This window comes from Lithobates pipiens, unplaced genomic scaffold (genome assembly GCF_037356315.1).
Source record: "Lithobates pipiens isolate NorthernLeopardFrog02 unplaced genomic scaffold, aLitPip1_a1.2 Scaffold_8, whole genome shotgun sequence".
NCBI lineage: Eukaryota > Metazoa > Chordata > Amphibia > Anura > Ranidae > Lithobates > Lithobates pipiens.
In genome coordinates, this window is record NW_027507903.1 from 87,451,840 (window position 1) to 87,466,584 (window position 14,745).

Here is a 14,745-nt window from a genome sequence, read left to right on the forward strand (position 1 = left end):
CCCCCCACCCGAGAGTCGAGCAGGGGGTAAACCTTCATGCAGCAACAGATTTGCTCGCAGGATTGTTTAGCTTGCGAAACCAAAAGGGGTAACACACCACCATCCGTCTTGGGACCAAAGAGGCCTGCTGCGGGCTTCCCCACTCCTTGTAAATAAACTTATCAAAATAAGTTAGGTAGGGAAACACCTTAGCAGAGCGGGCCAGCTTGTGGGACCCAAAAGGGACCGACACCTCTGTAGATGCCCCCGCTGTATCCTCCATCTTTAGGTTATCCCGCACCACTGTGATAAGTGCTCCTACTATCGCTTTTTCCTGCGCTGACACGGAGTCATCCTCACTGGTCCTGGTCCGCATCCTCTGAAACGTCAAAACAGGGGCCACCAGTCACAGCGGGGCCCCGAGTCTGAATTGGAGCTTTCCCCAGAAGACAGTGGGGGGAGGGGGCATTTTTACCCCCCTTGCGCCCGCACACCGCTTACACCCTGGTAACAAAGGACCCCATGACTGCCGACAGAGTGTCCATAGGCACCGCAGGTGCAGGGGAACCAGTTGTAATAACAGGGACGTCTGGAGAAGAAGCGCCAGCTTCTGATGCCATGCTGACCCACTCTCGCCTGTCACCACTAAGCACCTAAGGCAAGTCACACAAAATGCTCACCCTCCTAGCTGCCACAGACCGAGGGGCCCCCCTGCAGGACTTACCACCCTGACCCAGGTACTGTGTTGTGCTGCTGCCGTCTGCTCTCCCCTGTGCCAGCCACGAGGTGTTCTGTGTAGGTTTCACGCTGTTCCAGAATGAACCAGCCACCCAGCCCTAGGGTAAAACAAACTGAGGCTACTAGAAAACGGCCGCCGTACGCCTCAGCAAAACACGTCTAAGAGCACCGGGAAAATGGCTGCTGAACTTCCAGAAAATGCCCGATTAAGCAAAACTGACTGCTACAAGAAAAAATGGCCACGGTTGGCGCAGTGGCTAGCCCACATGGCATACACACAGGTACCCTAACCATGGCCTAAAACCAGGGAAAAAGATGAGCGGACCACCAACCACCCAGCACAGCCCCCTGCCAGGTACGTGCACTGCACCCTCTGTGCCCAGTCATACAGTGGCCCATAGCATGGGGAGGAGGGAAAGGGACAGGGAGAGAAGAAAGGGAGAGGGAGAGACCCCCTAGTCGACCTCCCAGGGAATGCCCAGCTGCTCCACCCTGCCAAGACAGGTGGAACCATACTTACCCCCCCTGCAGGGACTGCTGGATGCATTCCACAGACAGACCCATCTCCCGAGCAGTATGGGGTGGATGTTGGCCACAGCACACTGTGATATGGACAGCAGTAGCCTGGTCATATGTGTGTCCCAGAGCATATAGCTCACCGGCCACCCCTGGATCAGACGGGGCATGACGTGGCCAAACCAGCGCGTAGCTAAGGTCTGCTCATGCTCGATGGCCAGGCTGGGGAGACTACCAGGATCTATCCAGCCTGTCACCCAGCCTGGCTGTAGATTGTAGATCACAGGAATCAAAAAGCAGAAAAAATTCCCAGGACCAATGGTCCCCACCGGGAGCCAGGTCCTTCTACACTAAGCAGAAAAAAAACTGAGCTGATGGAAGCAGAATGAGGGGTTATAGCCAGTAGGACCGCCCCCTGGGCGGTACTGTGCAGGTTTGCTGTTTTTACATGTTCTGCCTAGTCCTCTCCTGAAGGTGGCGATATAACCTTAAAAGCGGGAGTCCGCCGGGAGTTCCGCCGTTTTTTTTTTTTTTAAAAGCCAGCAGCTACAAATACTGCAGCTGCTGACTTTTAAAACAGTGACACTTACCCGCCCAGCGCGCCCGCGATTTCGGCACCCGAAGCCGATCTCTCGATCGTCTCTCGGGTGCTGCCGCCTCCATCTTGGGTATGGGAATCAGGAAGTGGAGCCTTTCGGCTTCATTTCCCGGTTCCCTACTGCGCATGCGCAATAAGGATGGACCCGCTGCCTCCGGGATCTGTGTGTTTCCCAGCAGGCAGCGGGGGGACTTTCGGAAAGGGGCGTAATTTACGCCCCTTTCCGCAGAGAGCTATCCCGGAAGTGGGTGCAGATACCTGTACTGTACAGGTACCTGCACCCCCCTCCCCCCTGAAAGGTGCCAATTGTGGCGCCGGAGGGGGGGAGGATTCCAATAAGCGGAAGGTCCACTTTAGGGTGGACCTCCGCTTTAAGGTCAAGATTAAAAGGTGCTGTGTCCGTCAATGAGCGAAAGAGAAAAAAAAGGACATCAACTTTGTTTGTGTACAACGTCGAACAACCGCGCAATTGTCAGCTAAAGCGCCGCAGTCCCAAATCACAAAAAGTGCTCTGTAGATATGAGGGGGACATGCAAGGAAAATAAAATAAAAATAATAAATAAAGCTTCCCCTCAGATCTAAAGCGACTGCACATGCAAGTGCACTTGTAATGCAAAGTGGATTTGCCTTTAGTAAATCAACCCCATAGTGATGTTCCTGTCAGGCAATACCCATTTTTTCTAGGGTAATTTTGATCAAATTCACCAAGGAAAATCAAAAATTACATTTTAATTAAAAAGCACTTGATTACTTGTTTTACAGTGTCAGTTAATATGCAAATGGAAAACTTAATTTTTTTTTTATTACTATCCAGCAATGTATATGGAGGAAATACAAAAATATATAATATCTGCACATTTCTCCTAAATGTCAGGTAACACCTGCACATTTTATCCCAAATAGCGGCGTGTCTAGATAATGAATTTGTGTCATGTAGAAAGCAGATTAGGAGTTGATGAAAAAAAAAAAAAAAAAAAGAAGAAGGAGCAACAGTAATGTTTCTGACAGCATAAAAAAAAAAAAAAAAAAAATACAGATGCCTTATTGTAGTTTGTGGTTTGCATTGAACTAAATTAGTAGATGTAACTCACATCAGTTTAAGCATTAATATAAAACCATTATGCCTTAGATTCAAGCATATGTCATCACAGTGAATATTAGCGTATGACTGATGTGATATGATGCAGCAACAGATTTCAGACAATACACCATTCCCTCTATTAGGGCCAGATGGAGCTCACTGAAGCAGGTGCAGTGCAGTCCAATGAGCCTGGTGACAGCTCTGTTTATATTGGATTCACTTCCAGCCAGCATCTGCTGAGTAACAGAACATCTCCAAGAGGGGGATCAGGATTTCTGTCTGATGGGCTCATTTAAACAATCTTGCTTTGTGCATGGTAAATAGGTTTTGTCACGTTCAACATTATGTTGCAATAAAAAGAGACCCGACCTTTTAAACAAAGGACACTGCTCCCAAGACAGCATTTTAAAGTTAAAGCGGAGGTCCACCCACCTCTGCAAAAATGTAAAGCCAGCAGCTACACATACTGCAGATTTTAATATAGTAAATACTTCCACCATGTCAGAGAATGGTGGATGGTTGCCACATCCCTAGTAGTATGGAAACCAAAGGAAATACCCCCTAAATGGTATTTAAATGTCAATACACTACCAAAACTAGGTAAAAATATTTTTTTTATTGATACATATAAAAAGTGTATGTCTATCAGTCTGCGTGAGGGCCTTCCCTTGTTGGGTTGTGCAGCTGTTGGTCCTTTGTTTTCATTGGGGGGGGGGGTCACTGTGGCACTTGGCTATCTTCATTGGTGTGAGTGTAGCGCATAGCGATGCCCCATCAATGTGATGGGGCGGTGCTGTGTGCTCCGGGCACTGCTGGTTCCATTGGCTGCTTTGCCACGCATGCGTGACGATCATGGTGCGGTGCGTACGCACAGGCTTCTGGTGCCATATTTAGATCCCCGATTCAGTGTAATACACTAGCACTGCCAGGGAGGATGGTGCTCGGACAGGGGAACATTACAACTTTAATATACAGGTACAGAGATGGGGGTTTGCCTGCTTTCAGGATTCCCACATATTACCTATATCGCCATATAAGCCATTTAGCCTCTGACTGATACTTGGGCACTTTTTATTTATTTCTTAGGATGAGAAGGGCTGACCATAATATACCCATGTGGGTCTCTGAGGACCACTAAGGGGCCCCTTCAAATCTGGTAATTGTGGTGGTTTTCTATGTACATACCTATGAATATCATGGACTCTGTTGCGCGTCACATTACCATAGGGACGACTGCATTGTTCCCCATTTTCTCACTACTATTAAGTTGGGATATGTGGGATTATATTTTCACACTTTTCCTTTTTTTTTTTCTTTAGTTCTTACCATAACCCACCTTTTTTCACCATTCATGGTTTGCAACCATAATTTGTGGGGACCGGGGTGGGACTTCCAGACTAGTTTTTTTGGGGGTGTTGCCAGAGATCTCCATTGACGCCATCTTCTGCAGCGACACGTGTCAATGTGCTTGAACTATTGATTGAACATTGCAGCATTCACTTGATCGGACTTTGGTAGGTGCCCTTTGAGCATGGTGTCTGTCCATACTGGATATATTTGCCTCTGTATATTTATGTCACAATTTTATTCTTCTTTTTTTCTCTTACCTATTAGACAAATATTTGAACATATATTCTCCTATTAAGTACCCCTGACGAAAGGATTGAACCTGAAACGCAGCAGGTACCGAAGAATGTTTTCAGACAATGGAGAGCAATATATACTCTATGAATTTTGTAAAATTTCTATAACTTTATCAATTGATCTTGTTACATTTTTATATGATAATCACATGTGTGATTGATCCTTTTTATATGTATCAATAAAATGTGTATTTTTACCAAGTTTTGGTGGTGTGTTGCCTTTAAAATCCCATTTAGGGGGCATTTCCCTTTGTTTCCAGACTTTTAATAATAAGACACTTACCTGTCCTGGAGTCAAGCGATGTCAGCACTGCAGCTGATGTTTTCATCACCTGTTGGGTGCTACTTCCGACATTTCTGGTAAGGGAACCCGGCAGTGTAGCATTACAGCTCAATGCCGGGTCTCTACTGCGCATGTGCAGTAGAGCCCTCCTACTGGCCTGGCGGTGGGGGAAGGAGGAGGAGGGAGCCGAGATGCTGACTTCATTTTCCATGGCCCAGTCTCCTGGAAGTGGGGACAGGGTACCTGTCAAAGACAGGTGTCCGCTCCCCCCGAAAGGTGCCAAATGTGGCACCGGGCAGGGAGACAAATGAGCGGAAGTTCTACTTTTGGGTGGAACTCCACTCAAACGTTTCAGGTGTAATTTTAGTGAGTGGAATATCATGATCATTTCAAGTGGCGTAAAGGCTGCTTGTAATTCAGGGCCATTATTGGGCTATGTATTCCATCCATTCGCACGGAACACTTTACTATGGGGCCAATACAGGTCTGTGTTTTTCCGGCACAGAGATGCACGGATGTTGAAACTTGCATTCATCCCTGTGCTGGTGTCCCATTCAATTCTATTGGGACAGGTGGCTGCACAGACACAGATGCTATGATCGAATATGACATGCGGGTCCCCAACACACACCCTGCATGCACAATATTCGCAGTAAAGTGGCAAGTGCTAAAGTTTATTTCTTTATAAACAGGCAGTTGTATAGTGCTGACAATTTATGTACCATACACTTACCTCAGTCCCTATTTCACATGTATACACAAACACATGCTAGGGCCAATTTGGACAGGAACAAAATTTACCTACAAGTATGTCTTTAGTGTGTGGAAGGAAACCAGAGTACCCAGTAAACCACACAAGGACAGGAAGAACATGCAACTCCATGCAGATCGTGTGCTAGACAGGATTCGAACTGAAGGCTCCAGTGCTTCAGGAAGATGCGTGAACCACTAAGCCACTGTGCTACCCTAAGCACAATGTTTCTTTGTATTAGATATAATAGGAAGAAGTTAAAAATCCCCATCATATTTTGTCCTACAGACATCTAGAATTGAGGGGAAATGTCTCCAAAGTGAGGGAAATCTTCTCTAAGGCTGGCCATAAGCGCATCAAATCTCTGCCGGTTCAGTAGGAACCGTTTATGGGCAGCCTGAATTGTATCAAGTTGCCTGGAGCAGACAATTGCTCTGTAGGAGGGATTCCCCTGTCAGCACGGTTTGTGTTGATGGGGTAATCATGTAAATTTCTTTCTTGCAACTCATGCAACGTCTAGGGCTGGCCCTTGCTGGTGGCCAAACCCCCCATCTGCTAAAGCAGCATAGTTAGTAACAAACCGTAGGACAACAAAAACATAACTAGGGGGCAAGAGCTGTGTCCATCAACGAATGTAGAGAAAGGAATTTTATAGTAAGTACAAAAAGAAAAACCAACCTTTATCTTCTATTCATTTAAGAACACAGTCTGGTACGTGATTCTTGATAGTAGGGACGTCCCAAAACAGTGATCATTGAGGAATAGCAAAAACCAGAACCATCAAAACCAGAACCCCCAACACTAAACCAAACTAATCTAATCTAGAGTAAACCACCCTCTGATGAAATCTTGCAGCAAATACACGCATTCAAGGAAGCAGCAGCCTTGTAAAACTTGATGAATGTGCAGACAGTCAACTAGGTGGCAGTTTTGCAGGCCTAATAAAGAAAAGCCCAAGATGTGCTAACTGCCTTAGTGGAATGGTAAAGAGCCTGACCTTTCATTGTGTAGGTCTAAAAAAATAAATCTCGAAACATTAGCATTCAAAGAGAGTGTTTGGTTAGTTCTGTATTGGTTAATTATAATTTAAACACACTATCAGAATAGAAAGGAAACTGTAAAATTGTCACAAAAAAAGAAGGCTGGACATTTTCACAGCATACAGTTCATTTCTGGCGACTTCCATTTCTAGAAATATAAACTAACCTTAGAGAGACAGAGAGAATACGTTCAATGTCGATCTTTCTTTTGACAACTTCCTTCACTAATCCCTTTTCTGGACCCTGTTTAATTTTTTCTCGTCCAATGAGGTACACAGATTTTGGGGTAAGTATAAAGTCCCTTTTTATGCCCTGGAAAACAGAAAAAAATTCAAATTTGTACTCTTTATAAAGCGTTTTTACACCCAGCATAAAGCTCATTAACAACATGACCCATTCCATGGCAGAGAAGAGGTATAGCATTTATTATCAATATACTATACACATGGCAATTTGGATGATCCCAGTGTTTGTAAATCACAATGCTTGCTGACTTGACAGAAAACAATTCCTAGATAACTCCCTGTTCCAAAGTATTTACGATGCAGGATGTTTTTTTTTCATTTTTATTAAAATAACTTTCCAAACATTTGGGTGTCTATTTCTAGGTTACTTTTTTCTGAATGTACTTCATTCTCATTCACGTGGGGGAGAGCAGTATCTGGGGGACCTCTTATTTGATAAGCCTCCCCACCTGCTGACTCCCACAACCACTGGCCCCAACTGTGAGGAAGAGGCCATATTGAGGGCATGTGACCTGGCATGATTTAGGAAGAGGATGGAGGTGCACACACACACTCATCCATTTTAAGGCTCTGGTGTGGATTTTAAGGGGACCTCAAACTTTTTTTTTTTCGTTCGGGGATCCCACTTAAAATCCAAACCATACAGAAAAACAGCACACAAACCCCCAAAGGTCTCTCAAAGTTTGTAGCAGACCCTTGAAGTAGTCTTTGTGCCATTTACTGAAAGTGATCTTCGTGAACACAGAATGTTCTCTCTAGAGTTGTTTGGCATCATAAGAGCCTCAAAGGGTTTTTGATAGATTCAATACAGCAAGGAAGAACAAGCGTTCTAACAGCTTTCTCAGTTGGCAGTCATCTGGGCCTGCCAATCAGGGAACTGCAAGAAAGTAGTCAGATCATTGTACTATGCTTACAGGGGATAACTGGCGCCTAGAAAAAACATCAACTGAAAAGTCTTTTATTCAACTTCGGAAAAGCAGTGAATACAAATCCCAAGAACCTCTTCCTGTTTAGTAATTAAAAGATAAACAACAGAACACCAACAGCATAGTGTAGAGTTCCAATTTAATAATGATATAAATGGTAATTCACTCACTTTTAAAAACAAAATTAACTATTTATCTCATGCTGGGAGTCCTATCATTTTTACTCCACTTTGTCAAAGCACAGCTGTGTAATCTCAGGCCACATTGAGAAACCAAGTCCCTGCATACTTTCTCTTAAGAGAATTCCAGTCCTTTACGTTCTATCGGATGCCATTGATCTTGCCAGCCAGGCCTTTATGTCAGAAATTTGTTGGATTTTTGATTCCTAGGAATGCTTTGCTAGGTACCCCTTCATCAGCCTGATAACCAACTGGGGTTATTTTAATAAGTGTGATGCTAATCAACATTATTAGCATCTGGTTAAACTAGTTTCCTAGATCAATTGCAAAGATAGTGCGTCATATTCCAATTCCAGTAATTATTAGTAGATTTTTTTTTCTAGTTTGTATGTTAATTGAGGTCAGTCCAATAGTCAAGGCACTTAAAAGTGCTCTATGGTCACAGCATACACTTTCCTTTTATAACATCATCATTGAAATTATAATTCACAACACGGTTACTTTTGATAATCCAATATCAACCTACATAAAAACTCTCCTTTAATGTTGTGAGCGCTGCCTGTTTGCTGTTCATCTCTTTCCACAACTTCCTGTATTCCCTGCATGCTTTGTGGTGCCTTCTCACCTTCTTTATGTGGTTTACTTTGAGTTTCTAAGGACTACATATCCCATGTGACATTACAATCTGAAAGCTTTAATGAGGTCATGTGGGGTTTTTCCTGTACTGACTGTAGCTCCTCATAAGCACCTCTGTGTGCAGGAAGCCTATGTTATGGGGGAGCAGCAGCTGTAAGGACATAGCAGCACGTCCTAAATTTGACTGGTGTGCAAGGGTGGGTGCATGCCCTGGAACATAGACCGTGCGCATTTCGGGGCTGGACCATCACCAACTTAAAGGTAAGACTCAATGCAGAAGCTTTACAGTATAGTTTTGAAAACCTAGCACTGGGATCAGTGAGCAGATAACAATAATAATAATAATAATTAAATATTGTTTCACTTTAAATAGTTTGTTTTGTCCAAACATTCTAAGCACTGCTGTGTTCCAGCAGCAATACCAGAAAATTCTCCTCTGCTGCTTCATATAAAGAGTCATTCTTGGCATCTCCGCCATTCAAGGGAAGCCTTTTATTTTGATCAGTGAATGTATTATTAAGCCGCCTACACCTCAATCCTGGTCAGAGGAAGCCTTGTATTCATTGGTAAAAAAATACAAGGTTTTCCCTGAATAGTGGAGATGCACCAAGAGAGACTCTTTATAGTAGCAGAAGGGCAGTAGCTCTTAATTCCGCTGAAACATAGCGCTGCTGCTTATTTTATGTAGCTAATGCTAATACAGCCTATTACATATCTCAATGTTTGTTTTCATGCATTCAATATAAACAATTATATAGCAGCAATATCAAAACACCCTAAAGCAGGGGTGCCCAACCAGTGGCCCGGTGGCCACATGTGGCCCACGGCCTCCTTCTGTGGAATGGCAGATTGGCAAGCCCAGATCATGGGTTGCCATCGACCATCCCAGAGCATCTGTGTTGTTAATGAAGCCGGCAAAGCAAGCGGCTGTGGAGCAGAGCTGTATAAGCCGATAATTCCTGTATAGCACCGTCCCCTGCCACAGGCGGAGTGATACCAATTGCAATGTGCCGGGGACAGCAACAGCAGGCGATACCTGAATGGAATACTGTTAGTAAAGGCCAGTTTATTACTAAAATTGCAGTGTATATATGGGCATATCTTCACAGTGGTTACTGGCCTGCTTTCAAACCGACCCGCAGGTGCAGTGCACCTTCAGGTTACCTGCACTGAGTCACAGACTTCTGTTGTTACCTGCGGGTTTGGAGCGCTTTCAGAAAGTGCACCACACCTGCAGGATATAATAGAAGTCTATGGCAAAGTGTAGCTAACCCGCAGGAAAGACACAGGTGCACTGCGCTGCGTTAGTGTGAAAGGCTCCTTTCACACCATCGGTCCGACCCAATCGGACCCTCCTTTCACCTCTATGAAACGGCAGATGTAAACAGATTTGTGTGCATTTACACCCACCTACATCCAATCTGTTTAGGTAAAAAAAAACAAAAAAGAAAAAAAAACCAGAAGGGATCAATCCCCTTCTGTCTGGGTGGATCAGATCAGAGGACCCATAGAGTAGAGTGGGCTGTGTTCATGCCCGCTCTGCATGGACCTATCATCCGCCTGCTCTTTCATTGTGGCCCGCGACCAGTTACCAAGTCGCTTAAGTGGCCCTCGCTATTCAAAAAGGTTGGGCATCCCTGCCCTAAAGCGTCATAAATTTGTACTTGTATATAAAGCGTGTATAACAGCAATGTGTAACTGCCAATCAAATATAAAAAAGACTTAAAAGTATTTAGTCTCAAATAAATGTGCACTATCAATAAATAGTAAAAAATCATCCATATAAATAAAAAAGCGCCCAGTGCTCAAATTATTAAATAAAAATAAAAAATAAAAAAGTGTCCCATCTGTCCTGGTTTAACAATTAGTTCTAAAATTTCGGGAAGAAGCCTTCCATAGTGTAATTCTAATATATGATCCAGTTTTGCAATCCATCGATATGTTTTTGGGTATTTACTTTCAAAATCTATTTTACTGATTGGCCAAGCTCAACAATTTAATTCTACTTTAATTAGTTCAACTTACTTTTGATCTGCGGTCATACTTGGTCACAGTGTCTGCAAAGTCTACTTTTTCTCGCTTTCCCAAAAACTGTCGAAGTTCTGGATGTTCCTCCATACCAATGTAATCTCCAATGAAATTCCGATTAATGCTATTGCGCCTTCTTTCTTTTTTGTTTAGGAAAAGATCAGAAGCTGTAATAGATAAAATTAGACACACACTTGTGACAATAATAAAAAAATAAAAAAATCAATTTTTTATTGTGTAATAGTGGAAGACTAAATAATATTCCCCGAGATCCTGACACTAAAGCAACAAAACATATAAGCATTATTATGTCAATATGGCAATATTATGTCTATTTACCAGTCTTACCAGTACAGTTTTATATGGAGATAATTTTTCTGCCGTTACCTTGGCAGCTTGTGGTTAATTGCTTAGTACTTACGTACCATGGGGAATCTCCAAGTCATTTGTATGCACTTTCATGTTTGCATAGCTTTTCTGCAAGTGCTCCGGTTTTCTAACACAGCCCCAAATTATAAAAGGTAGGTTACCTGTGCCTGAATAAACAGGCCTTGATTGTGTGTGCTTATAAAAAGGTATGGTAAAACACATTCTACCATAAACATTCCTGGGGAAGGGACTGACTTTTACATGCATTCTGAAAATATAGCACATTACACAAAGGGCCAGTTTACTGTCCATCAGGCTTTATGGGGGCCGGACTGTGGCCAGCGGGAATAGAATAATTTTTTTCTGCCATCAGTGAGAGTAAACAGTGACCTGTCATTGGTATTGGGGGAAGGAATAGTGCCCCCCATTATTGGTGTCAGTGGCAGGAATTTTGCCCCATTGTTGGTGTTAGCGGGCAGAATAGTATCTCATATCAGTGGAATGAAGTGCCCCAAGGGCCACAAAGACCAGCAAAGGGTTGCATCTGGCCCCCAGGCCACAGTTTGGACACCCCTGTTCTATACAAACGTCAAGTACTTGTCATATCTCCTGGACAGGCACCCACAAATAAAAATAAATACATACATAAATCGATAGGGGTTCCAACCATTCTTTCTTTACGCTATCCAAAACGACAAAAATGTTTTGATTTGAGTTAAAGTGGATGTACACCCAATGTCCTCCTTTCTAAACTACTGCCATAGGGGTTATCTATAAGGATATACATGCCTCCTGCATGTATCTTTACCTGTCAAATGTCTCCCCTCTGTCTGCTATGAGACCCGAAAAACTGCAGATTCTGTGGGTGGGTCTGTTGTCTGGAGCTCGGTGGGTGGAGTTGTGATGTCAGTAGACTCCCCACCCACCTCTACACTCCCCTTGTCAATATGCCTTTTCTCCTGTGTATTTCTTACACTGAACTTCTGCTACGATCTCTAACATCCAGTGAAAAGACAGGAAAGTATCCACATGACTTCAGCATGCCAAATCATGCGGAGATGGGGAACATCCAATTCTGGCAGAGCAGCAGAAGAAAGGAGTGGGAGGGAATTAAAAAATAATGCAGGTCTCTTAGGCTAGTGCACGAGATATAGAAATCACCTGTCACTCACAGCAAGGGGGGAGGATTTGACAAAGTTTTTCTCTGTCAAGAATTATCTGACTGAACAATAAAAGAGCACTGCTCAGAGATTAACTCTTTGTGGCAAGACTGGGCTCAAATGATAGGAAATCTTATACTCTACATTATGACAAAAAATATTTTCCTCGGGTTTACATCCACTTTAAGTCATTTAACATATAAAACATATTGGTGAATTAGGCATTTTTAGGACGCTGGCCTACACATGACAGACAAGTCAGCCTATTTCATACCTTGCTCTCGCATTTCCACATATTTTTTCCGGGCTACATACTTCCTCCAGGCTTTCTGAATCGTTCGAGCGTAGCCATCATACTTCCTTTCACGCATCTCCTCCAACAAAAATAGCTACACACGGCGGAAAAAAAACAAGTATCAAACAGTCATAATACAGATATGTATAAATTAGCCTGATACATTTGACTCTGCTGGGTGCACACGTGCTTGTGGTGAGTCGTTGACATCCATTTTCTTTACAGCACATAGCAGCTTTATAATTCTGAAATATCAGACGACCTATACGACTGCTACTTTTTACTTTGGGGTTTACTTATAAAGAACTTGCATGGCCACACTCCCAGAGGAAAAGTGTATGTATATTCGTTTTGTGGGAATCGGGCAAAAAATAAATGTAAATCGGTTATATTTTGTGCTGATTGATTGTAAAGAATTTCAAACAGAAAATACCACATTTGGCCGAAAGATGGAGCCAAGTATCATAGGAAATTTGCAATGGTTAACATTCGATAAGCACAGGATATAGCCTATTTCGATTTATTTTTGGCTCATTTACAAGGAACAAATGTGTATGAGCTTTCATTGGGTGAATAGCTGTGCAAACTCTTTATAAATCACCTCCTTTGTAATGTATGCTTTAGTACATTAGTAAGAGTAGGCCACTGGTTAGAACTGATACCATGCAGTTTTCTAAAAGGCTGCCACTACAATTGCTCTACACTCATTTATATAAAACTCTACATAATTTTTGTGCATCTACAGTTACATTTTTATTCTACCCATCCTAAATACAAAAAAATAAAAAATCTGCGATTTGCCTGACAAGCATTTTTTGGGGGGTTTCTGTGCCAGATTGCTGGTTTTTGGTTCACACTTAAAGTAGAAGAAAACGACAGCCCGGTCTTGCCTTGTTTGCCAGTGTCAGGCTTCCAGCCACCTTTTATATCAGGCAGCATTAGCTAGTGAACTGCAGACCTTATAACAGCTATGCACAAAAAATACCTTTGATCTACAAGTTAAAAATACAGCATTTTATAAGGTTCTCTCCTTTTTTTGGCCATTTTAAAGATTTTCAACCATTTATAAAAAGGTGATGTCAGACTATTAATAAAGCTTTGTGATTGGGCAACCAGTAGCAAGATCTATTAGGAAACGCGATCTTCATACTTGTTCTTATTAATTGACTCAGAAAGTAGAGAAATCATTTGGTCAACATGATAGTCAGGCAAGTAACATTTTCAGATGAACCTATTGACAAGTCCAGTACTGATGTTCCTTTGACTACTGCAAAAGGCATTTAGCCGATTTTTCCCAGTTGCACAAGTGTGCCACATATCCACGCTTCAATACTGTCTCCGCCCTGGTACAAATCAAGGAAGGCAGAGTATTTTATCCACATACTTGTTCAGGGTCTCATTTTTAAAATACCAAAACCACCAGATCAGCATAGCAAACAGGGAACTAGGATTTTCAGAAGCAGTGGGTAGCGATGGAAGTCTCTATAACCGGAGGACAAACTACCACAGAGCGGATATTTTGTTAAGCAGTTTTGTGCTATGGTTCGGTCACTCTACGCCACTGACATTGCTACCTACGGAAGGCCAACAATCTACTGTCTTTTGGATGCTCATCATCACCCCCGACACTGAAAACCATGCCCTTTTTCAAAGTCCATTCGATCACACTTCCAAACCAGACTCCAGCCAAAACAATTTTTCATGATTTCTAAGCTCAGGCAAGTTCATTTTCTAGATTAAACCCACCTGAGTGAACCCTGCCATCTGTATTGTGCCAATCATAAGTGGTCAAGACATTCTGATGACAGCTTTCTGGTGGGATCGCTCAGGTGGTTTCGGAACTAGGATTTACTCATCCCAATTCATTTGCAAGGAACAGCTGTTAGGCTTGAATATCCATGTCCCAATTTGGAAGATTTCCTCTCACTCCCGTTGCAGTGACAAGGTATCAGAGGGACAGAAAGTGATGGGATGTCCCTCCAAAGGTGAAAGAAGCTGTAACAAACACACTTCCAGTAGAGGTGGCAAGGATTATAATCTCTGTTCTGGGTTAATAGACTATAGTACATCAAACTGTACTTCACACACCCCATGTAATCCTTTTTGAGGGGTGGGCGTTCGGCTAAGTGATGACACTGAACAATTTTAAACATAGAAAACAGCCAACACTCACAAAAAGTTACATAATGACAGTTTATTGAAGTCCCATGTAAGCAGACATTCTGAGAGAACAGACCCTCTTTCTCAAGGCAAGAGAGATCCCTTCTGTCTGTCACCT

The 14,745-nt window shown here is 43.0% G+C and overlaps 1 protein-coding gene across 2 annotated transcripts in view; it reads right to left on the reverse strand.

Annotated features, from left to right (window-relative positions):
- Positions 1-14,745, reverse strand: part of MYO1E (myosin IE) — a 235,689-nt gene that overhangs the window by 40,714 nt on the left and 180,230 nt on the right. For both annotated transcript variants that reach the window (XM_077472372.1, XM_077472371.1), the window contains exons 20-22: positions 12,447-12,561; positions 10,641-10,810; positions 6,796-6,941 (exon numbers count right to left, since the gene is read on the reverse strand). In XM_077472372.1, the coding sequence (XP_077328498.1) occupies positions 6,796-6,941; positions 10,641-10,810; positions 12,447-12,561 (431 nt within the window). The remainder of the gene's footprint in view (positions 1-6,795; positions 6,942-10,640; positions 10,811-12,446; positions 12,562-14,745) is intronic.